The 23824-nt window shown below is 42.6% G+C and overlaps 1 protein-coding gene across 1 annotated transcript in view; it reads right to left on the reverse strand.

Moving 5' to 3' along the window:
- Positions 1–18290, reverse strand: part of MCF2L2 (MCF.2 cell line derived transforming sequence-like 2) — a 141175-nt gene extending 122885 nt beyond the window's left edge. Inside the window, exons 1-2 of the mRNA XM_065639965.1 lie at positions 18149–18290; positions 2282–2365 (exon numbers count right to left, since the gene is read on the reverse strand). Of these exons, the coding sequence (XP_065496037.1) occupies positions 2282–2365; positions 18149–18290 (226 nt within the window). The remainder of the gene's footprint in view (positions 1–2281; positions 2366–18148) is intronic.
- Between the last annotated feature and the right edge of the window lie 5534 nt (positions 18291–23824).

Below are 23824 nucleotides of genomic sequence, written 5' to 3' on the forward strand. Positions count from 1 at the left end.
AATAATCTTGTTTAAACATCTTTCTCATCACTTCCAAGAATAAAACAATTAGATCCAATGTGAAGAGTTGAATTTACTAAAATAGCAGGTGAGAATACAGGCACTGCTGATATTATGAGTTCATAAAGAAATATGAAAATGCTTTTTTATACTTACCCTTGACATTTCTGGGGCATGCTTAATGTTCTAGCTGGAGCTGGAAATGGGTTTTTCTTCCTGTTTAGTAAACCATTCTCTACCAGTTGCTCATTTCATGCCATATACAGCTTTTATTAATGGTCTCAAATGTTGCAAAATAATGGAGTTTAAGAAAAGCAATCCTCCACATTTTACTGCATAGGCATTGCACATGAGGCACTGAATTCTCAACATGCATGCTGTTGTTTACACTGATATGTTTTCAGGCATTTGTGTATCAGTTAAATCAAAGGCCTTGAAAACAATATTGGTTTCAGCAGCTCTGCATGCCTGGTGAGCAGAAAAAGCAAGCAGAGCATTCTAGAGAGACCAGCTGATAAAGTGTTTTCTTGTTTACAAAGAGCAGACAAGCATCTCAGTTGTGATCTGAGACATCAAGACCCAAAAGAAGTTGAACACTGATTAGATTCCCTTTTCCCCTCCTTGTATTTAAAATATTCTGGAGTCAGTTTAGGACTAATAAAAGGGATCTGAGTAGCATTCCTGAAGCAGTTCTTTAAGTGAGGGCTGGTTTCAAACTTGACAACGGCCCCCAGATTAAGAGACTGTCATTTCCCACTCAGTCTTTTTTTTTTTTTTTTTTTTTTTTTTCTGTTTAGCAGCTAGCACAAAGGGAAAGGGGTACCCAGCTTTCCCTGACCACCTAAAGCTTCTGAAACTTTGTCGTGGCATCTTGGTGTTGAGATCCCTGTCAGTTAGATGTGGGCATATAACAATAATACCAAGCTACTCACTGTGTTCTCCACTTTGGCAAGGCAGAGCTATAGTAAGCACTCGGTATGCAGGTGAATGCCTGGACGGCCAAAGGAAAATACTGCAATGTTACCCCACAAAAATGGCCTTTGATGAGACGCTACACTAGTATTGCCTAGTTACCCTTCACTGAGAACAATGGTGGAATGCAAAAGGTTTGAGCAATTTTACGCAGCTCCTGACGCTGTTCTGCATGGAGGTTTGTGTTTATTAGGCATTCTAGGAAGATGTGAACCTGACATGCTTTAATGCACATGAGAAGGCTGCTGGTTCCACCTCTGCTCAGTCAACACCCTCTGCCAAATGCAGAAGAGTTAGTTATTGAGCTGCCACAAGATGCTACCTTGAAACCTCCAAAATCAAGTTTTAATACTCAGAGCCCCATAAGGAACTGAGTAAGTTAAGATGTGGATTTCATTTGGCAGCTTGGACTGTGCTTAGAAATGTGAAGATGCAGCAAGGGTTGGGCCTGCTGAGTTGCTCATTTGCAGAGCGGGGTCTGTGTACTCTCTGCACTGTGTATCCCATATTCCTTTCCACCAAGCCAAGAGGGACAGGCTGTCCAAGAGTACCTTATTATGACCATCTCAGTGTTCTGTGCAAATTCATGGTACTTCACTGTGTGTCTATGTGGAAGAAGGAAAGCAAATTCTCAATTTCCTTATTTGTGGAACAGAAGGAAATGGAGCCGAAAGGAGTTGCCAGAGGCCATACAGTCAACAGCAGAGGCCATTTTAGGACCCAGATAAGGCTTTCTTTTCTATAGTATCTGAAATAAGTGTATTAAATAATTTAGCAAATATTTCAATATCAGCTATTTATGCAGGGCAGGAACTGAGTCACTTTGTGTGATATCAAACTTCAGGCAAACAAAGGAATATGTAATAATCAAATCTTTATCTTTAAAAGATTAGAACTTTACACTTTAGAAATTAATCACTTCTAAAACAAAGCCAAACGAGGAAGAGGGGGAAGGTCACGAGTAGCTCCGAATGAATAGACAAAAACCTTTTCCCACAAACAAGATGCTTGGACACTGTGCAAAGATATGTACAGAAAGACTTGTTTAATTTCTTACCCTCTAAATCTGCTGCCCCCACCCCACTGCGGACAGAACAGAAAATTAACTTGCTTTAAGCAAAACAAGCACAGCAAGTTGGCATTTATCAGTTCCATACACTGTGAACGTCTGATTGTAAAAGCACTTTTCATTAGCAATATAAAAATACTATTGCAACTGCTGTACGGAGCTGAAGGGTGAGACTCAGCAAGACAGATTCCAACATGTTTCCAAGAGAATCCCAGAGTGTGATTACCAGTAACTTCTTACCTGACAAGATAGCAAATTGCCTGTGGAGTTGCTCTATTATATCCACTGCAACCAGCGGCCGTATCTCCTGCTGCATGATTTCATCTGCGCAAGTGAAAAGAGAAATCTTCAATGAGTTAATAAAACCTTAATGACAATTTTTCTATCCTTTAACTACCCAGCAAAACAAAAATTACACTCAAAGGAAAAGAGCCTGACTTGACTATTGGCTCAGATGTTATATGACTGTCACAGAGAAGTTTATGATACTTACAGTCTCATCTTCAGCCTACTTACTTTATCGCCTTATGATTTCAGAGAGAGCTTTTCATAAACCAGCTCCAGTAGACTTGCCAGAGCGTGTCACAGGTTTGCTCAAGCTGACAGCCTGCTCCTTACTACTTCGTGTTCCATATTAAGCCACTGCATTTGGTCTCCCACATAAAGCAGCTTTTCAGTCTTTGAAACAGTGAAGTCTATTTCAGATACAGTGCCATGTTCCCCCCTGAATTCCCTGCTCTCTGCTTGAGGACTTTGTGTAACCAGCTAATCCAGAACAGTTTCCTTTGCTGATGCTTTTTCCGCTACAAGCAAATCCATAGTAAAAGGAGGAAATAAGGGGCTGTGAGGCTTTCTTCTCGTGAGAACAAAGCCTGTTCTTTCGAAGTAAACACTGAAAAGTTAAAAAATAACTTGGCAAGCAGCTGGGAGAAAAATCACCACAATTTTTTGTGTGTGATCTTTTTGGTGACCAGCAACTGTAATCTCACATTGAGCTAATTTGACCTCTTTCTGTAACAGGTGCACCCAATTATTCTCCCCATTCTTCACCCCAGTCTAGACCAGCAACATTTACTGGAGAATATCCGCCAGCTCAACTGACAGGATCAAGGTTTATGTTACAAAAGCACCTATTGTAATTAGGATTTTAGCCACTGCACAGCTACAGAGCAGCAACCAGTCCTGGTTTTGTACAGCTCACCTCTAACTGCCCAGACAATGGGCAGAAGGAAGGAAGTTGGGTCCAGATAGACCCAGATCAAAGGCAGGTAGTTGCCTTATTTAAGCACCAAGATCTTCACTGATGTCAATACAATGCAGGCACTGAAATACTTTGGTGCACCTGGTTTTAAACAAACTGTCCAGAAACAGGGAGGTCAGAGAGGTTAGAAATTAGCTTCTTTCTTCCTGCGCCCCAGCCTGCTGCCCAAAATACCACCTCTGTCTTGCTTTCAGACATCCGCTCTGATCCTTTGCAGAACTAGGGATTCTAGGTTTTAAATAACATCATGTCACTTGGAAACTTTTATGTTCCTTTTCAAACACTTCATTAATGTCTTGAGACAAAGTAACCAAAGAGCTTGTGTCATTGCACTCTCCTAGACAGATGGTGACACACAATAAGGAGAGAAGTTGCAAAGATTTTGGCTGGTGCACAAAACAAGGCAATAATTTGAAGCAATTGAAGGGGCAAACAAACAAAAAAACCCACACAAACAACACACAAAACCCCCCCAAACAAACAAAAACACACCCCACCACACAACCAAACACAAAACCCAAGAGGCTGATTCTAGGACAGTGCTTAAAGGTAGTTACTCTCCAATATTGATGAGTTTGTAACCGCATCGCAGCACAGAGCTTGCAATAGAAGTCCCAGTCCTTGGAAACGTGATTACCTGGAGCTGCTGAAGAAAGTTTTTAATCTTTAACTGAAAGAAAAGCTTGAAAAATTTCTTAAAAGGAAACTCAAAGACACAGGTCTAGGTTTGTTTTAAAGCCATGAGGTTTTGCCTAGCATTAGTGAGCATTGATCCGTTCATACCTTCCACTAACGTTATGCCAGGAGGCTCTGTAGGCTTCCTGGTCTGTGCACTGCAAGCCACGAGCCTGCAGGAATCGACCGTTTCCTGTGGGACAGACACCACAGCCAGGAAAACCTTCCTTTAGGCTGACACGAGCTGATGTTGAGCTGACAGCTGCAGGTGCATAGACTACTTCAGAAAAACGTAGAGGTGACAGGAACTCTTTAATTCACTACACGGGGACCCAAAAGTCAATGGGAAGGTTTTAGGAAGCAGACAAGCTGCAGGAGCTTGACAAGAGCTGTCTTGCTTCATTGCACCTTGCTAAAATCTGCAGAAGTGATCGGAAAATCCCTGGTCACTTCAGAGCAGTCCTGTCCTCTGACAAAGTCTGTAGGGTCATGCAACTAAAGATCATATCAAAACATACACCAGCCAAGTGGCTGGAACAGGGTTATCTTGGCAACCTTGACTCAGGCATTTCCTAGTTTCTCTGTGATTATTCTTGTGGCCTTAACTTTTTTTAATTGAAGATGCAGTTGCACATAGCTTCTCAAATGAAAAGAAAAAAAATTTAAAAAAGCTTAAACAGTATTACGTGAAACAATGCCAATCCCCTACATAGGTCAAAGTTGAATCTTTACACATATCACACAGTTCTTCATTACTTGAGCTAATTGAATTTGCCAGGACAATTAAAATGTGAATAAGGATGTGACACTAGAGGAAAAGAAATGAAACAAATCAGTTCATCTACTCTTGGCTCTCTTCTTAAACTGCTATAAATTCAATACCTGGCAGAGACCAGTTTCACTGCAGAAGAATTAGGCCTTCTAGTTTTGATTGAAGGTTTTGTACTAAAGGGGAGAGAAAGCAATTACTATAGCCATCTGTCCAGCACGGCTTCTCCTCCCTCCCAGATCTCTAGGGAGCCTGCCTGCAACTGTGCTATCTAATCATTAAGGGGAAAGCCATTCAGTTACACTTCATAATTCCTCACTCAAAAATGAAACATGCTTGGGCTTCCCCCCCTGCACACTTGGCTATTTTATTTCTCAGCACAGCTGCATGTATTCCTGCAGCAGCCCACAGACTGCGGCCTTCAGAGCCACACCAACAGCAGATGATTAACAGCAACACAATACAATCTTCTTCCTTCCTCTCTTCTCTGAGCAGAGATAAACTAGTTTACATGCTAATGGCAACTAATGGTTCCAACAGCGTTGGAAAGATGACCTGCTGGAGTGAAAGACTGGACTGTGCTGAGCAGATTGACGCAGCAGTGCCTGTGGCTCCATGAAAGACAACCAAAGGCAACCAGCCATAACAGGGCTTGCTTTGGTTTTTCACGACTGAACACTACAACTGCCTGGACTAACCCTGACTAGAGTAGAGGATTGCTTCAATCCCGCACCTGAAGTCACTAATCTTGGAATAATGAGTTACAAATTTCCTCTCTTCTTAATGACAGCCTAGTATGTAATTCATAGGGAAGGAAGACAGCTGAAGAAAGAGTGAAATAAAATCTTTGCTAAAATCAAAGAGTATGTTGGCCTAGTTCTACTCTGTGCGAGCTCAGTTAAAAATGACCCTCACCACATTTAAATCAAAATTGTGGATTTGGGGAAAAAAAATTCAGATTGCTGATGTGATGGAACAGTTGGGTAGGGTTAAGCATAAGGCCAGAGATTTCATTTTAAGAGCGCGAAAGGACACCTAATGTTACATGTTCTTATTCTTCTTAAAAAGTACCAAAAGGCAACACACAAATCCAGAGTTTAACAGTTGCAAAGTACCTACAGTTTAAATATTCTCCCAAGTCTGGTGCCTGCTTGCCATGAAAAACAACAGTTAGCTAAAAGTCTAGCAGAGCTAAGTTAGATTTCAACAATTAAACACAAAAAGGAGACAAGTTTGCATGTCTTCACTGATGAGGTTTAAAGCATGCTAAAGGATTTGAAAATATTCTGTCCCAGCAGAATTTCCAATGCAAACCCTTAAGCAAAACATTTCCGTTCCTGAAGGTCAAACAGGACTTCAAAGTCATAACATCAGAGAAATAACCTTTTTTTTAAAAAAAAATTCTATTTATTTCTCTCTCTCACTATTTGTGCCTTTTGTTTACTTTTTTGAAAAGGTTTGTTTATTCTGTCAGCCCAGACAGAGAAACAGCAAGATCAGTTCCTGATACAAGCTGGCTGTGCGACAGATTGTTTGCTTTAGTGAGGAACTAAAAATCCCGCTATAAACAGAAAAGAAATCACATCCTTTCTCTTATTCTTCTGCACATTCCCACCACTTTTTTTTTTTTTTTTTCCCTAAGCCATGTTGAGTGAACCGAAAACTAAGCCAGGAACAAAGTTATTGTAAATAAAGTGGAACACCCTTTTTCTTGGTGGGTTGCTTTTTATCTGGATTAGTTCTATGCAAAGGAGCCTGAAGGTTACAAATGCTAGTAAGGTGTGGGGTGGGAAATGGCAAGGCGAGGACCACCTCTTCTAGCAGAGAATCACACTTAGAAGAGCTTAGCATAAAGAAAAAATGCGGCATAAGTAGGTGACTGGTGGTGTCTTTTCTCTGAGATCGTTTGCTAACCAAGCACAACTGTAAAACCTACAGAGTGTATTTGTTTAAATGCAATTTCTATTCTCATTAAAAGTAGGTTTCCTAGCAAAGTTTGCTAACTAACTTCAAAAGACAGAAGATTCTTCTAAAATATTTCAGTAGATCTGGTTCATGTTTGGAGGTATCCCTTAAAGGTTTCTGTTTGGTTGGTTCTTACTGTAACAGCAAACCTGACTTTGTGTACACTAATGTAGTAGAAATCTGGACAAGCAACGTTAGGAGCAAGAGTCCAACTGTCCTGAGGAATGCCCTGCTGACATGCTCTGATCCCTTGTGAAGGGGGCACATCCAGGCCATGGTGTGGAGGAAATTGCCTGGCAAGGTTTCCCAAGCAATATCCATGAAAGAGGGGAAGGTTAGAAATGCACACGTGTCTCCGCAGAGCTCAAAAACCTCTGAACCTTGGTGTCTACCTGGGCAGAAACTGAGCTGGTACCTAATGTGATCTTCTATTGCACAGTAAATCTGCCCTGAAGTTCTCTCCTTTCATTACATTAAGTTGCAATCAGTATTTCCAGAACATACTGCACAGCCTAATGAAGGACATACAGCTTTACTGGAGCTTTGATCTGCAGGCACATTAAACATTTCTTCCGAATTTAAGTCTTTCAGCGAAGATTACTCAAATTACTTTGGATCACAGCATTTTTCAGTTCATCTCGTTGACTAAATTTCATGTTCACTTCTAACATAAAATTAAAGGGGCATAGAGGTCACAGATTGAAGAGACCTGTTTAGCGGTTTTGTTTTCCTGTGCTCCAGGAGTGCTCTCAAACTTAATTAAACAAGTTGTTTTTCTGGGCAGGCACAGTACACATCAGGAGTTGACAGTGGCTGATGTGGAAGGTACTGAAAGGAGATGTTAATATCAAAGAACTGAAACCACATCCTCCCAACTGGAAATCCCCTCACTTGCACTTTCTTGAGTAGGTATGTTGGGCCACTGCAGTAACTGGAAAAATCTTACAACCCTGAAGATGCAAACCCATTAGCACATACACCTGTGCTTCAAGTTTGCTGAATGAAAGATTCCAGATGGGCCCAAAGCAGACATTAGTGGCAACTGCTAGATGTGAACACTGTCCAAATAAGAAGGACTACAGACAGGCGTCAGGGAGGTTGGGGACACCTGGGAGAATTCAAATTCCCAGTTATTTGCAGGTCAACATTGCCACTATATAACAGGGAAGTTTCTAGCTTACCCTCAAAATCACACCAGCCATTAGCAAACTGCAAGAACTTCCAAGTCAAAGAGTCCAGCATGCTCCTTCTTCACCTTGGAAATGCAAGGGAACCACAGTTGTTTTGGATCCAAACCTGAACTTCCCCCAGGCTTTCAGGTGGCTGCTCATTCAGCAGGCCACTCAGACACATGCTTAAGGTGAAGTTAAGTCTATGTGCAGCTGCACTGAAACTAGAGGAAATGTTCCTATGCTTGGAGTCCTGTTTCGTTAAACATTTAAATATGTATTAATCTAAAATGATAGCACATGGCCAAGAAGTTCACAGACAGTATTAAAATCTGACCCTGAGGAACCCCAAGACTTAGATGTAGGGAGGCTGACAGTTCTCAATCAGGTCTATCTATAGTTTAAAAATCAATTACTCATTTCTGTGTCAAATTGGCAAGCAAGTTGTTACCAACCCTGGCAGGATGGGTCCCTGCTACTATTTATTATCTGCAGTGCTGCTACTGCTAATGCACACTCTCTAGGGCAGAGATGTCAAACTCATTTTCACCTACATTTATACAGTCCTAAAATTACATTTGGCCCTTTGAAGGCAATAACGAGGCTGATGTGGCCCCCAGTGAAAATGAGGTTGGCACCCCTGCTCTAGGGTTTATTTCAGCTTTCTAAGCCAACTACAGAAGATTTGGGTACAGACTTGCTTGGGTGAAGAAGCAGATTTTGCCACTTTTTCCATTTAATCACTTCTTGAAAAACAGTCTTCTGATGTTCTTGGTTGGCTGGGATTTTTTTGTCTGTTTTTAAATAAAATATCTGAAAATTCATTGGTGAATAAAAAAAAAAAAAAATCACATTCTCCTACATAAGTAAACTGTAAAGAAAGTGAACAAGCCAGTATTTGGATTTACTGTTGATACATTCTACCAAAATACATTGGTGCATGCAAATATTTATCTACAGTCATACTTCAAGGACTTCGACAACTACTTATTGTTAGAATGCACCACACATTTATACACACATCTAAGAACCCTTGATTAATAAACTCCATAAAAGCTAAACTGCACAAACAAATATAAAATTCTTAAAGCATATACTCTTACTGCTCAGTTTAGGTGACTTTATATCTCATCCTGTTATGAAGACACTCCTTGTAATATTTCTGTAAAATCATGAGATATTAATGATTAACAAGTCTTCACTATACATTATGAACTATACATAAACAGCAAAGAGCTACACAAGCACACACCATTCCACATCATTTGCTCAGCAAAACACTTTTTTTTTTTGAGAAAGAGAGAGTCAGACATTGCCTGATTTCACAGAGCACACACTGGCATATTATAGGGAGGATGTTATATCCTGCTCTCCATGAGACAGAAACTTGCCTAATAAAAGGCATTAAAGGCCAAGGTCTAATCTCAGCAGCAGCTTCAAGAAATTAATCCAGATTTACAACAGCATGGCACAGCCCCTTGTCTAGTTCCTCAGTAGTAAACACTTCTTGATGGTTTCTATTTTTTGCCAGAGAAAAGTTAAGTCGTCATCTTCCCAAAAATCTGTGCTTCACAACAATGCTGTATTGCTAGAACACAAATTCCTGTTCAGAGAACAGAACACAACAAAAGAAGGTTTCACATTTCCACGCTGTTATGTTAAAACCCATCATGAATAACAAAAACCTCATGTGGCAAACTACAAAGCTCAAATACATCCACTACAATACTTGGGCACTAAGCTAATCAAAAGATATGACAGACTGTGCAGCAGGCTTCAGTCCTTCCATCCCAGAGCTTTCCAGCAGACAGTTTCATGGCTGAAACAGTATCTTAGAAAAATTCCAGCTACTGTCCCTGCTCTGAACTACTGCATTCACCAAAATCACTTTAGAGCCTATTCACGCCATTTTTGAGGGATCCCTCAGCTCAGGAGTCGAAGGACTGTTTTCTTGCTCACTCCTGAAAAGAGGCCAGTTACCTCAAAAATATTTCCCTGGTTACTGCCATTGGAGACAAACTGTGAGCCATAGCAGCCGTCACTGCCGCCAGCAGCACTCCGAACATGTATCTCAGTAACAGGACAAATACTGCTCACAGCCGACCTGCCTCCTCGAGGAGACCCAGCCACCCCTCCCAGCAGCCTTCTCCAAGCTGTCACCACTATCTCAGTCCAGATGCCCATTAGAAAAAGCAACAGAAACACACCATGAAGAGCAATGCCTCCCCTTTATACCCACACACACTCACACGTGCCCTCCCTTGTGCCGCAGGCTGGCTTCTCTGCAGTCCTGCTGGGGTAATGAGTTCACACGAGGCAGAGGGGAGGGATACTGAGAGGCAGCCTTCTGTGCAAGCAGTCCTGGATCTAACCAACAGTGCACCAAAGAGCTGACACTCTCCTGGAAGAGCCTGCACAAATTGCTTAGTAACTGCTTCAGTGCAAACCACAGCAGAAAACTCTGACACCCACCGTGCCCAGGCTTTAACCCTCCCCAAGGCTTCTTCCCTCCCAGGCAGCTCTCTGGCCCTGGGGCATCCACAGCTTAGCACGAACAAATAAATGTACATCCCAACAAGAGACACGGCAGATTCATTTTCTCAGACTAAGGGATGGAAAAGGCTCTCATTAAAATAACTTTAAATAGTAGAGTATTCAGGGCCAAGGGAAACCAACAGCACTGCTGTGAATTGCTGTCCTGGAGTACTTTCCCGAGGGCACACCCACACCCCAAAGCATAGTACTGTTATTTAAAGACAAAGGAGAAGGCTGCACAAGACCTATGAATTTCATCGGCAACATGACACCAGCTCTTGGACAAGGGAGTAATCAGTTCAACGTATCTAGTTCAACAGATACTTAGGACACAAGTTCACACAGTGCCTGAGGAGAGTGCTCATGCTTTCACATTGGAGTGCCAAGGGTAACACGGCATCTATAGCTGAGGCAATATTGGGTCATCACTTTAGAATTTCGTTTATTGATAAAATTGTCCCTTTACCACCACAAACCCCAGCAGCTCAGTAACTTTAGATACAAGTTGCTCTTTATCTAGGGTACAGCAGAGCAGCTGTATGTATGTACCAGTAACATCTTTCTTCTACATGTCCTGCCATCAGTCGGGCTAAAAAAGGACAAGTGTCATTCATTTTATAGACAGGGAAAGAGAGGCACGGGGAGAGGAATCCAAGTCACCAGCCAACCTTAGTTTTCCCTACCTGTAAAAACAAAACAACAAAAGTTGTCTATACAGACAGGCTACTGGAAGGGATCTGCCTTAAGGGTAACACACCAAGCATTTCCATTCTTCCGCCATCAGCCAACCAACACAAATTAACACAATGTTTATAGTAGAGCATGAGAAAACGAACAAGATTTTATATGTTGTTACAGCTAGATGCCAATCAGAGCATCACCATACTAGGTATGAGAGCTTAGGACACCTGCAGTGTTACAGACAGACGTTGGTAGGTGGATAAAGGTAGACTAGGAGAGCAGCAAGACACATAGTGTATTTTTATGTCGTAGTTTCTTTCCCCAACCTCTCCTAAACTCTGTGCTAAACAAACGAATTTACCAGCTATAGTGAGTGTGCAATGTTACTTTCTGCTGCCTATACTGATACAGTAGTCCACATGTAACCAATTTACAACCAAAAATGTCTCCCATTCCAGACACATTTTGCTCTCTGAAGGGGAGGCTGTGGGTGGCAGATTCAGCTCCAGCTCTGCTTGCACACAGTGAACCGACCAGAGCCCAGTTACGCACTGAGACCCAGCCCATCTCGGGTGGGAGCCCCACAACAGGCAGCAGAGTCAGGGCAGAGCAGAGGTCCCCAGCAAGGTCTGGTGCAGCCCCCTGCCCTCCCCCAGGCACCATTCCTCACCTTCCCACAGGGATGACTCCTCACTAGGAGCAGAGGTGGGAGAAGCTCCAAAGCTTTACAGACAAGTGTCACATTGATGTGAGTGGCTGATAAATGTGCCAGATGATTGCACTTTAAAAATCATTTTAACCCTGTGTGTAGAGGTGCTGCAGTAGTAGCAAATCTGTGGAGTCAGAAGATAAAATGCTACTCTGCAAGTGACCATGAACAGCTAACCTTCCACTGTCTCCTGAGACAAGGAGAGGAATGTATTTACCATAGAAGAGTCACCAAGAAATTCCTCTCCATCCACTGCATGCTCAAAGGAAAGCTCAGACAGCACTTTCAGTTTCGTAAACTAGATTTATAAGCGTCAGACATTTTTTCATTTGCATAATTAGTAAAGGTAATTTCGGTAATTAAAATCTGTAAAATGGCTTTGCCAAGCTCAAAAGGCTTAGTTGTGCCTCCCTCACTGTTTTTGCTATCCAAATATGGAATAGAGCAATATGGAATAGAGCAATACTTGCTGATGTTTCGGTTTTTGTTACTGGTAAGCATCTGCAGTACATATGGACATTTACTTAAAAAAAAAAAAACAAAAAACAAAACAAAAAACCAAAAACAACCAACCAAACAGCAAACAAGGACCTAATCCTCAGTTTCACTGAAATATTGATAACTTGCACCATCCAAGCATCTGATCCTACATGTTAATGTGTTCACACTCATGGGAATGGCCCTCCAAAAGCATGACAAGGAATGGCTCATACCTGAGTGCCTCTAACTCAGAGATCATCTTCCCAGACTCCTTCACTGTCAGGACCAGGGGGGAATCACTAGGTTCATTGTGTTTGACTTGTTGAACACACAAGAAGTTCACAGAAATTGGATTAAACCAGCATTTTAGAAAGCTCTTTAATCTTATGTTAAAGACTCCAGGCAATGGCAAATCTACTGCTTCCCCTGGAGCTGGCCTAACACAAAGAAATTGGCTTGTGTTTCAAAGCCCTCACTTTAATTTCCAGCCCATTGATTCTCATTGTGATTTTGACTTAAAAATTTGATAGTTGCCCTCAATTTTATCCCTTTTCTGTCAAATGTCCCTTCTTGAGTTTAGTGGTAAAGTCAAGGAAAAAATAAAACAGCGTATCCATCTCCTTCACCTCTTCCCATCTCACCTCAGCTTTTCCCAATGCTAGCAGAGGATGACCTGACTAATTAACAATATCCCAGTTTCATAATCAGATCTTCAGTCGTGTAGACCCTCGCTCCTTACTGGCCCCCACAACAGAATACTGTATCCAGGTGGTGACTCAGGAGTTTAGACAAATAGCCTGAACTTGGCAATTCCCAATGTAATGATTCACAGGAAAAGGTTCTGAATACAAATAAAGTGCTATCTTTGTGCAGAACAAAGTTGCTGAGACATCCTGGCTTTGAAAAGAAGGAAATGTTTGCTCAAAAATTCTTGTAAAATCCTGGAGAATTTTTTTTTTTTTCCCCATGAGAAACTGAATGAACTAATAGGATCAGATATTTGTGCAACCACACATCCAGTTCAGCCCAAATATTCATATATAGGAAGGTGGCCTGCTACAACCAAACTTTGTTTATAATACTTTTATACTTGAGCACCAGTTATTCTACTAGATAATATCCAGGTGGTGAAGGAGGGGAGTCCATGACTTAAAAACCTCACTGGGCAGGCAAATCCACAGCAAGATTCAGATAATAAAGCAGCAGCACAATTTATACACAAGCTCAGCATATTACCACAGCAGAACGGGGTCTTTAAGTGGGGCTTGAAGCAGCAGAACTGGCAGAAATTGGAGAATAAGCATAACCAGGGTGAGAACTCTGCACAGATGCTCTCCACCCTCCTGGTACATTCAGCACCATTTTCCCCTGAAATCATCTACCCAGACAGTTTACACTACAATGTAGGCTATACAAAAAAAAAGCAAACTGAGCTATTATCTTGTGGTAATAAGTCCCACAAGTTAACAAAACATTACCAATTACAGCAATCTGTCTACCCTTGTTTAATGCTTTTCCATTTCACTGAGTTGTTTCTTGTTCTGGTATCGTGGGAGGAAGGGAAAAAACATAAATACCCAGAAGGCCTCTGCTATAACTTGCCCTCTGAGAATTTGTTCTCTTGATCTTCTCAGTGCTACTTATCTTTCAAAACTCTTTTTAAATGGAAATCAAGCTATGCCTTCTCTATTTTCATCACCATTCTCTGAACTTTTCTAATTAGGTAAACAGGGTTCAGTATTGTTCAATAGCAGCAGAGCAGGCTGCATATCAATGGGAAAAGGTGAAGAGAGACATAAGCATCTAAGATAAGGATCTGTTATTAGAAAAATCTCTGTGGGGAACAGAATATTTTATTTTAGCTGTTTTCTTTGCAGTGAGAGCCAGCTGAAAAAAAAAATCATCTGAGGCTCCCTAGATAGCGTTTTACATCTAAGAGAAGAATAGGTACTGAATGCAAATAAACCAAAAAAATTCTGAGCAACACGTGAGGAGGCACTGTGACTGAGTCTCAAGGCATTTAGAAATACCATCCACTTGCACTGCAGACTTCAGTCTTCACGTGAAAGAGTCACTTGCCCCAGTAGCCAGCACCTTTGTAGAAAGGTCAGCCACGTGGGAAAGTGTTTCTCATTTATTTCACTACTGAAGGTGGGGAAACTCCAACAGGCCAAGAAATTTCAGCCTGATCTCATTCAGATTGGATTTCCTTCTGGAGATAGCACCATAGAAGTGGTTTTCTACCTTTAAATCCTTGACTGTTCTAAAACCATTTCCAATACTTCCATTCTTTTTCCTCCCTGAACAGGCAGATCTGAAGAACTGCTTTTCTTTTCCAGCAGTAAGAGAGATGCAGCAGTAGGACTGAGAACAAGTGCCCATGATTGCTGGACAAATGGAACCACAGCATTTTTCTGTCCTACAAGAAGGACAAAATCAGAAATACTCTGTTAGCACAAGAGACGGGTCCCCATCCCACTGGCAAGGAAGATCTTGCCTGCTTTTGCAGCAACAGCAAAATCCTGAATAGCCTCAGTAATGAACTGCATGCTTCATAGTGCCTGCAGATTCTTTACTCTGTTTTACACAGCCTCCAGCCTTCAGCACAGATAAAACCACACATTTATTTGCTTAAAAATATATAATCTGCATGCAGCCTCAAGCTCCACAGCATGCAGAAACACAGTCTAATCAGCCAATGCTCATCCAGCCATGTTAAGCCCCAGGAGCTGTGTGGTCCCATTGGAGGACATGAGCACCACAACAAAGCAGGCTAATTAAGAGCACCTGGGCACAGAAGGCAGCATTTTGGCAGGAGGTGTCCTCAAGCATAAAATATGTTAACCAGCAGCTGGGTGACATGAATAGTCATGTCAGTGCTGAAAAGGCACATAAGCCACTGTCCAAGAATGATGTATTTCATGACAAGGGGCTATGCTTTGCTTTCAGCTTCAGTATCTCTTTTGTTAGGAACGGAGAGCACTACAGGGATGATCAGCTCTGGACTGGAATCCCTGGATATTTCTTGCCTGGCTTTCTGGAGGCTCCTTCCCCTGGCTTGTCAGTTACAACACCTTGGAGCTGCAGCTCCCAGAGGGTCTCAGGGTCACATACCGGTACTCAGAATAGCACCGTTTGTACATCGGACCCCACATGGGACTTTGGCATCCATAGGCTGGCTCATACAGCAAGGTCCTTCCTCGGCCTGTTGCAGGGAGCTCTGAGCAGCCCGCACACAGCCATGGGGAAACCGCCCTTCAACTGGTCCCTCACAGTAGCACTTTCTTTTGGTACGCATTCACTATTTTAATCTCTTTACATGAGCAGGAGACTAAAACCACACTTTTAACCACTCATCAAAACAAATCACATTGATTCAAAGGAAGCCTTGAACTTGCATGATCCAGGAACTGGATTAGCTTGGCACAGCCCTGCTCGCTATGGGGTGCTGCTGATGGAAGACAGGTTACCTGCAGGCCTGATTGCAACCTCTATTTCTGCTGTAGTTACCTGTGTGCTTTCCATCTCTTCTCGTTATGATATTTAGTACAAGAGATAAAATTGCCACAGAATATTCAGAGCCCCACAGGTGTGATCCGCATTTGAAAAATGCTTCATACTCTAGAGTGCCTGAAGTCCTGAGTAAGCACTAGCCAATTAGTCCTCAACAACACTCCATCTGGATCTTTATATAGCAGAAAGGGTACCCCTAAGTGAGGGTCAAGTCAGAACATGCCCCAGAGATCCATGATCCTGCATTGCCACTGTGTTCAGACAGAGCCAGCCCAAGGAAGAGGCACACATCCACCCCTAGAGCCTGTCAATGAGTCTTTGCTGGTAGCAAAGGGCTAGCAAGATGGGGCAGGCAGAGGCCAAGTTCTCTGGGACGGATCATCTTTCTTCCCTTGTGTTTATGCAACATCAACTGCAAAGGGAAACTGGTCTCAGGTATTAATATATCATCAGGATCCACTGTTTATGGAGGCAGGTAATTCCCACTGCCTCTGCTTCACAGATAATAAAATTAAGGCCAAAACAAAAGATAAGTACAGGGTCAGAGTCATTTCAGAGCAGGAGCAAAAATCCCAGGCAGTGTTGTTACTATGAATTCCTGTGCCACCTTGCCAGCTCCTTTGCCCCCTTCTAACATGGTCACTGCAGGCAGAGCTGTCACTGCTATATTCTCACAGCTCACGCAGCTCTAACACACACAGCTGGAGGTACCTTATCTCTAGCAATAACCTGACTCCTGCCCCTCCTGTGGCCTCCTTGGTTAAGTTTAAAACAAAAGCAGCAAAGATGCTTTCTGCCTCCCAAAACAGCAACAGGCTCAGACTGCTTAACACACTATCTGTTCTCTAGCAGAAAATTATTTTTTCCAAGGGATTTCCACCCATACTACTATGCCAGGTCATCTCTCAATATGAGAGGCAGGGAAGGTGTTTCCCTGGGAACAGTAACCATGGCAAAGCTCTTACCAGTGTCTTCCCCTCTCTCTACCTACAGGATAAAAAAAAGAAGAGCAGATGCTTGAGCTCTGCCTCCAGCAGGCCCACGGGCCCCCAAAGCCATGAGCAACCTGGAAGCACCTGATCAAAGATTCAAGAAGGAACGTCAGTTAATTCTGTTCTGTCTTTTACTCAGATGCCACACATTTCTGCTATGCTATGCTGAACTCAGAATGCTTCATTACAAAGAATGCAACTGGAAACATCAGTGTTACCAAAAGGTCAGCCAAATACAACAATGCATAGGTAGGCACTGAGCCCGAAAATCAGCACGCATAGATGGCCGACAGAAGCAGAGGTACAATGGACTGGCTTTGCAGTTTTCAAGCCCTGGCATTGTGCGTTAGAGCCCTAATAAAGAAAACATCTGCAAACCCCAATTTGTAAGCAGTAGCTGCCAGCAGATGACCTGCTTCTGGTCCACCTCTTTTTCTGCAGAATATTCTCGATTTACCAGATTGAATACAACTCTCTCTGCTGAAGAGCTAATTAAATAATAATAAACAATTCAACTTGAAAGTACATTCATAGTGCGTGTTTTGAGGGATCTTTTTGTCACGTACTAGTGAACATGTTCTGGATTTGAGTTTTGCTAAGTATTTTTTAAGTTAAGAGAGCAAATGAAAGCAAAGGGCTCCTTGGTTCTCTCAAATGGCACGTAGAGAAAAAGTGTGCAATGATTCAGCAATCTTGATGTGTGACTAAGCAGTCAACAGAATAGCTTTCAACTGCCATCATTCCACTTCAGATTTAACATGCAATTAGCACAAATTGCCAGGACACCAGCATCTTATACTAGCAACCCACTCAGAGGGAATACTGCCCTGTACCCAGACCGGCTCACACAGAGCACAAAAAACTCAGTAGTCCAAGTTTCTGTTCTGCGTACAGTGAAACCAGAATCTTTACAGTGAGAGAGATGATGATCTTCTATGTACAAATTTAGGAGCACAGGGTGACAAGGTCAACTAGGTCATGAAACCCAGCGCCCCGACTCCTTACATTCATATCAAAAGGGTATTTTACATGCACAGCAAGTACCTGCTCCGGACATATATATAGAAATCTCAGTGTCTAACACCTGAGTGAAATAAACATTTATTCAGAATGAATCTAACACCCAGTTTAACCTTCTCTAGGTCAGATCACTGCAAATATCCCAAAATATACAGCCAAATCAAATAATGCACTCATATCTCAGTTAATAACCAAATCCACCCAATTGTTTTTATTTGCCACTGATTACTCAGAGAAAGCATTAGGAAAAAAAAAATAATTTTTTAAAAATCTCCTAGGAATGCAATGCAGCTACCACTAAAAGAAGATGCTATTTCTTTCAAAGATGCTGCACATACCTTTCTTTGCCATGCGCTCCAGTCTAATGCATCCTCCTATAAAATCATGATAAGATTTCATTTCTCCTTCTGTTATCCGGACAGCAGTGAAAGGTGGATTCCTGGGCACCTGTTGTCCACATTTCTGACACCGAGAAGCCATTGTCACAGCTCAGGAGGATCTTGTCAGGAATCTGCTCTCTCAGTTTGCTGGAATCCAGCCTGATTCTTCAGCCGTCAGTCCAGGCTGGTGACTTTATCCCACTTAGTTCATTCAAGGTCACCCTCGCCAGCAGGATGTTCACCATTGCAATTGGCTAAGACTTTTATAGGCTTACTGACTGTGTTTGTTTCTCCCTCCTTGCTTTCAATATCAGTTTACTTTATTCGCTCATTCAGAATGAAAGCTGCGAACCTCAACACAGCCCCTGCCCTGAATGGCTTCCTTATCATTAATTTAAAGCTATCTTATAAGCGACAATGAAGAGATAAGATCCCAGAAGCACGATGCAAGATCATATAATGTTTCTTAAAGAACATGCCAGATATAGTCACAAAGAGTTTTTCTTTAAGAAAAGGTTTTTGTTGATGATTTTTGGTCTCTTTCAGGCTTATGATTTTATGATTCTTCATCACCGAGAATGGATTTTCTTACTTCTGCATTTCAGCTTGGACGGTGCAAGGAGACTGCTCTGCAGAGCTGCTCAACCAATTACTCATATGTCTGGCAGTGGTACCGGGAGGCTGCAACTGTACAGAAAAGCCCTCTGCTGCTGTGCACGGTCCCTGCTCATAAGATCTGATAACCTAAATGAACAGAGTAGCAAATGGAGGACAAAAGGGAAATATTGCTGGCATACCTGCTTTGCTAGCTGTGCACTCCCCCTTCCCTCCCCCCCAGTTATATATTTTTTAAAAGAAGATGAATCCATCGGTTTGACACCAAAATGAGAGATTTGGAACGTACATCTAGAAATTTCTCTTTGAAGGTGCTGGATGTTTAAGCTGACCTTTTTCCTATTTTAACAATTACTATAATAGAAATCACTGGTCAGAGAGCATTGCAAAGAAACTGGTACTTGGGGCACAGAGTGCAGAGAGTGCTCAATCCTGACACAGTGAAATAAAAGGGACCCTTCCCTGGGATTGGGAGGGACTGCACAGGAGATGCATGAACAGGCACAAGGCCAGGACTGGTGACAGTGCAAAGCACACAGTGAGAACTTACTGAATCAGAGCTGAGCTGCAAACCAGAGCTCAACTGCAGAGACCTGAGCACAGAACAAGCTTCCTGCAAGGACCTTATACACGGGCCAGGAGAGTCTTTGTCTTCTTCTGCCCAAGTTGCTACCACCTTCACATAGTTGCAGCCAATGCTGCCATGCTGCTCATGGTCCTCTCAGATCACAGCTGATCCCTAGACAAGGAGTGGGAAAGGGGAAGCCTAATTAATACAAACCACAGAATGAACTAGAGAGGACAAGGATGGCCAGGAGAAAATAGCTTCACGTGATGCCACTACTAAAATGGTGAATAACTAGATGGACAGGCTGAATACCTGTAAGCTGAAGCACAAAAGTCAAATCAGCTTTACTTCTTCCCCATTCCACACACTTCTGCAGCTTCTCCCCTGCCAGCTCCACTGCTCTCCAGCCACACAGTGAGTGGTTTCAGCTCCCTAACCCAGCACACGCAAACTGACTGTGCAGTGAAACAGCTACCACACCTGGGAAGTGGCGAGTCGTAGGACCTCTCCTTTTAATGAAAGAAAGCTACAAAGGGGATCTCCACTCTTAATATAAAGGATTTGTGCTCCTTTCCCCCTTAAATTTGCTGAATGGCATGAAGCTGGTCACCCTCCTGCTCTTTGCCAAAACCCTGCCTGCAAAGTGAGGACAATGACATACTGAGCTGTTGAGTGACCTGATTCACTAGCATTTGTAAAATATTTATTAGAGCTTTGATAGAGAAATCCCCAGGGGACTGCAATATTTTACAGATAGGGAGAGCAGTGGCACAGAAGGCAGAATTAATTTGTAGAAAACTCTCATCATAAGAAAACTAGACATATAACCCAGGAGTTTTATCTTACAGCCTCTCTTCCATCCTCTTTTTCATTACAGGTGCTCAAGGTCTCCTTCCATACACAGGCAAACACGATGTACCTTGGAAAATAAGCTTTTCTGACAATATGTTCATGTGTATGTCTGGCATACGCACAATAATTATGCTTCAACCTTGCACATATATAGGTATACGATGGGGAAGAATCCAGTATTCGTGACAATACACTGCTGTCTGTCATCCTCCCTTGCATATGCGGTTCCCACTGGTATCCAAGTGACTTAGCAACAGGAGGATCTGAGACACTCTGTTCCAAGGGAGAGGCTTGATGCTGGAACTGCAATGCAAGAAGAAATCTGCCCTAGGGACTCAAAAATTGCTTCTCCTATCCATCAATGATTAAAAAACCAAAACAAAACGCAGCACCACAACACCAACAACAAACACCCCGCGGTGAGATCAGCAAGAGATACCTTATTTATTCGCAAAAACCAGCAGCTTCCCCTGACCTGTGTATAATATTCTACAAGGCTGAGAAATAAGTAATCTAAATCCAGTGCTGCTACTAAGATTGATATATACAGAAGCTAAAGAAATTTTTTAAAAATCCATATTTAATTCCTGAAACCCCAGCTTCACATTTCCCTATTTTTTCTGTGATGTTCTACCTTAAGTTTGAACTGTTCTTCAATAGCTATGCTGAAACACACTATTCCTTTCGCATGTATCTGTGTGACCTCCTGCCTTCCCCACCATCCAGATCACAAATCTGATAAGCCACAAGACATTTCAGCAGCTTGACATGGAGGTTTATTTTCAGAGCACACTGAGTGCTGTTACAGGTAAGATCCATTCCACTGTTCAGCCAGGAAAATGAAACTGGTCTTTTCCATTAACTTCCATTTATTTTCTTCCAGCTACTAGAAAGCAAACCAGGATTCCCTCCTCCTCTTTTTTTTTTTTTTTTTTTTTTTTTTTTACATAAAGGGCCACATCCCAGGCATTGTCTTAAGCCCCAAGGAGTTAAAGGAATGAGCAGAAAAAAAATTACCTCTGCTCTTGAAATTACTTTTCACATACAGCACTGTTGCAATTACAGCATGCAGTTACTGCACTAGAAGGGACTAATTCCAGTGCCATATGGCTTCAGAATCCCATTACACTGATCTGCTTGGAGTGATTTCCTAACTGACAAGCAAAACATTTTTGGTCACCTTCAGTGGTGGGAAACAAGAACTTTGCCACTGTTGGTGCACACTTGCTCCCACACGACCTGCCAGAAGTAGGAATTAGTATAGCAAAGATCAGAAGACAACCTAGCTGAAGAACTTTTGTTGCTATCTCAAAGCTGTGTGGACATGCAGGGCTAATCAAGGACCACTACTATCGTTTAAAAAAATAATTTTAAAAAAGCCAGCATCATCACTGCAGGATTAGAGAAGCTGCACAGGAGATGAGTGGAATCTTCATAGACGAAGCAGTGAGCAGGACTTGCTGCTGCACCTGCAGGGTTTATTTTATCTAGCTTTCTTGGCCTCTGCCCCTAAGTGCACATCAGCAATAACAGAAGGCATTTCTGTCTTGCTAGACATCTGCTTGGCAAGATCAAACAGATTCCCAATGTTACCAATCTGTAACTGGCAGAGGGGTAAAGAGCAGCTAGATCCAGAGTTTAAGCTTGGATGCAAAGTTATTCCAGTCTCAATCATGAAAATACCTAAGGACTTGAGTGAGGCTAAGAGCCTTTCTGTGCAACACATACCCAACACACAGCTCTTGGCTTAAGGAGTCAGAGAAATAAAATGAAAGACAAGTAAATGCAAGAGGAACAGATGAGAGAGATACTGGGTAAGCCAGAGAAGGTTGTGATCCATAAAACTAGGCATGTCAGGCCACCATTCTCCCTCATTCCTAAACATCATGGTCACCTTACCACCAGTGTAGCATGCAGGGCAAGAAGTGGATGCACAGACACATTCTGTGTCATTGCCCTCCAGCAGCAGCATGAGCACTTGAAAATAAGGTTTCTGGACACTAAGAAGGGAACACGTTTTTCCTCCTCTCTGTACTCTGCCACTGACACACTGAGTCACCTCCAGTGCAAGGGTAACCCCGATTCTTTCTAGCATCCAGGGCACTGCACTGTTCCTCTTTCTCTCCCCCTTCACCTTTCTCTCCCTGCAGCCAACCACTGGAGCTCTGGCAGTGCAGAACAGCGCCTGGATCCATGCAGCCAAGACCACCAGGACAGATTCTTTCCCTGAGGAGCAGCTGTGCGCATTCCCTGATGGAAGAAGAATTTTTGGTTTTGTTGCAATTCATAACTTAAAGCGGATAAAGGAGAATCAAAAAGACACAGGGATAAAAATAGGATCTGTAAGAATCAGAAGGGCTGTTGATGCACAGGGCCTGTGGATGCATGCCAACTGTTAGCCAAACAGGAAGAAACAGCTTCTCACATTACAAAGTAAAGGCATTTCTAATGTTTTATTGTCATCTCTCAAACACTCAACATCAGTTACTACACAGAGTGGGATACTGGGCTTTAGGGAATATTGATTTTTTTCCTGTTTGCATGTCTGGGCACCGAGCTTCACTCAGACAACTCTGAGCAGTCCACAAGGAAAAAGGAGCTTCTATCTAGACCTTTCTGAACACCAAGACTTTGACTGATTTGGCTGTGTCAGCTGGTAGATACACATCAAACACACTCCTTTCATATCCCCTAGGGCAAGGCTTGCATCCTTCTTGGGAACTGAGGATAAAAATCAGTTGGAGAGGAGTTACTCCCTCTGGCCTGGCAACATGTTCTCATTTTTTTTCCCAGCACAGGGCTGCTATGAAAAGCCAGAGGTCTGTTCTGAAGGACCTGCCCACAAGGTGTTTTCTCAATGCTGGGCACTCACAAATGAGAGGCTGCAGCACTCTCCTCTGTGTGCGCCCACAAGTGCAATCACACAGCACAGATGGACACCTGCACACACCTCCACCCAGGCAGTAGGAATTCATCCTGCTCAATGCCTGATGCTGAAGAAATGTTCCATCCTCACATCCACCCACAGCCTGAACCCCTGAGCTGTTTCCAGTTTATTCTCCCCAGTTTCATCTCTAAGTCATCAGTTCTAAAGGATTTAACGTTCTAGAAGGACACAATCTACAGGCTGACTTCCCAAGTTACACCAATGCTTGGTGCGTACTAGAAAAATAATGGGGTGGAAAACCCACTAGCGTGTACATCACACGTACATTGTGTTTAGCTCTCCCCATGCAGAGCACTGCATCAAGCACCAGGACATAGCAAGGCCAAGATGTTGCCTCAACACACACAACCACGCTCCCAGCCCTCTTCCTCGCCAACCAGCAGTTACTGATTTTCATCACCCTACTCTGTCTTGATTCTGTAATGTCTAATAGTAGGGTATAATGACGTGCTTTCTAGCAACCTATTTTCACAAGATTTACAGGAAACCAAGAGTTTCAATCCTTTGTCAAAACCAGGCAAGAGCTGCTAAAGTTATATGGAAAAGGGCCATTTGGGATAGACAGAAAAAGCATGAGCATAAAAGCCTCATTTCCTTTCATAGCAAGCCTAAATTTATCCAGGGACCACATATACTAACAGGCAAGTACATC

The sequence above is a fragment of the Caloenas nicobarica genome, chromosome 8 (assembly GCF_036013445.1).
Source record: "Caloenas nicobarica isolate bCalNic1 chromosome 8, bCalNic1.hap1, whole genome shotgun sequence".
NCBI lineage: Eukaryota > Metazoa > Chordata > Aves > Columbiformes > Columbidae > Caloenas > Caloenas nicobarica.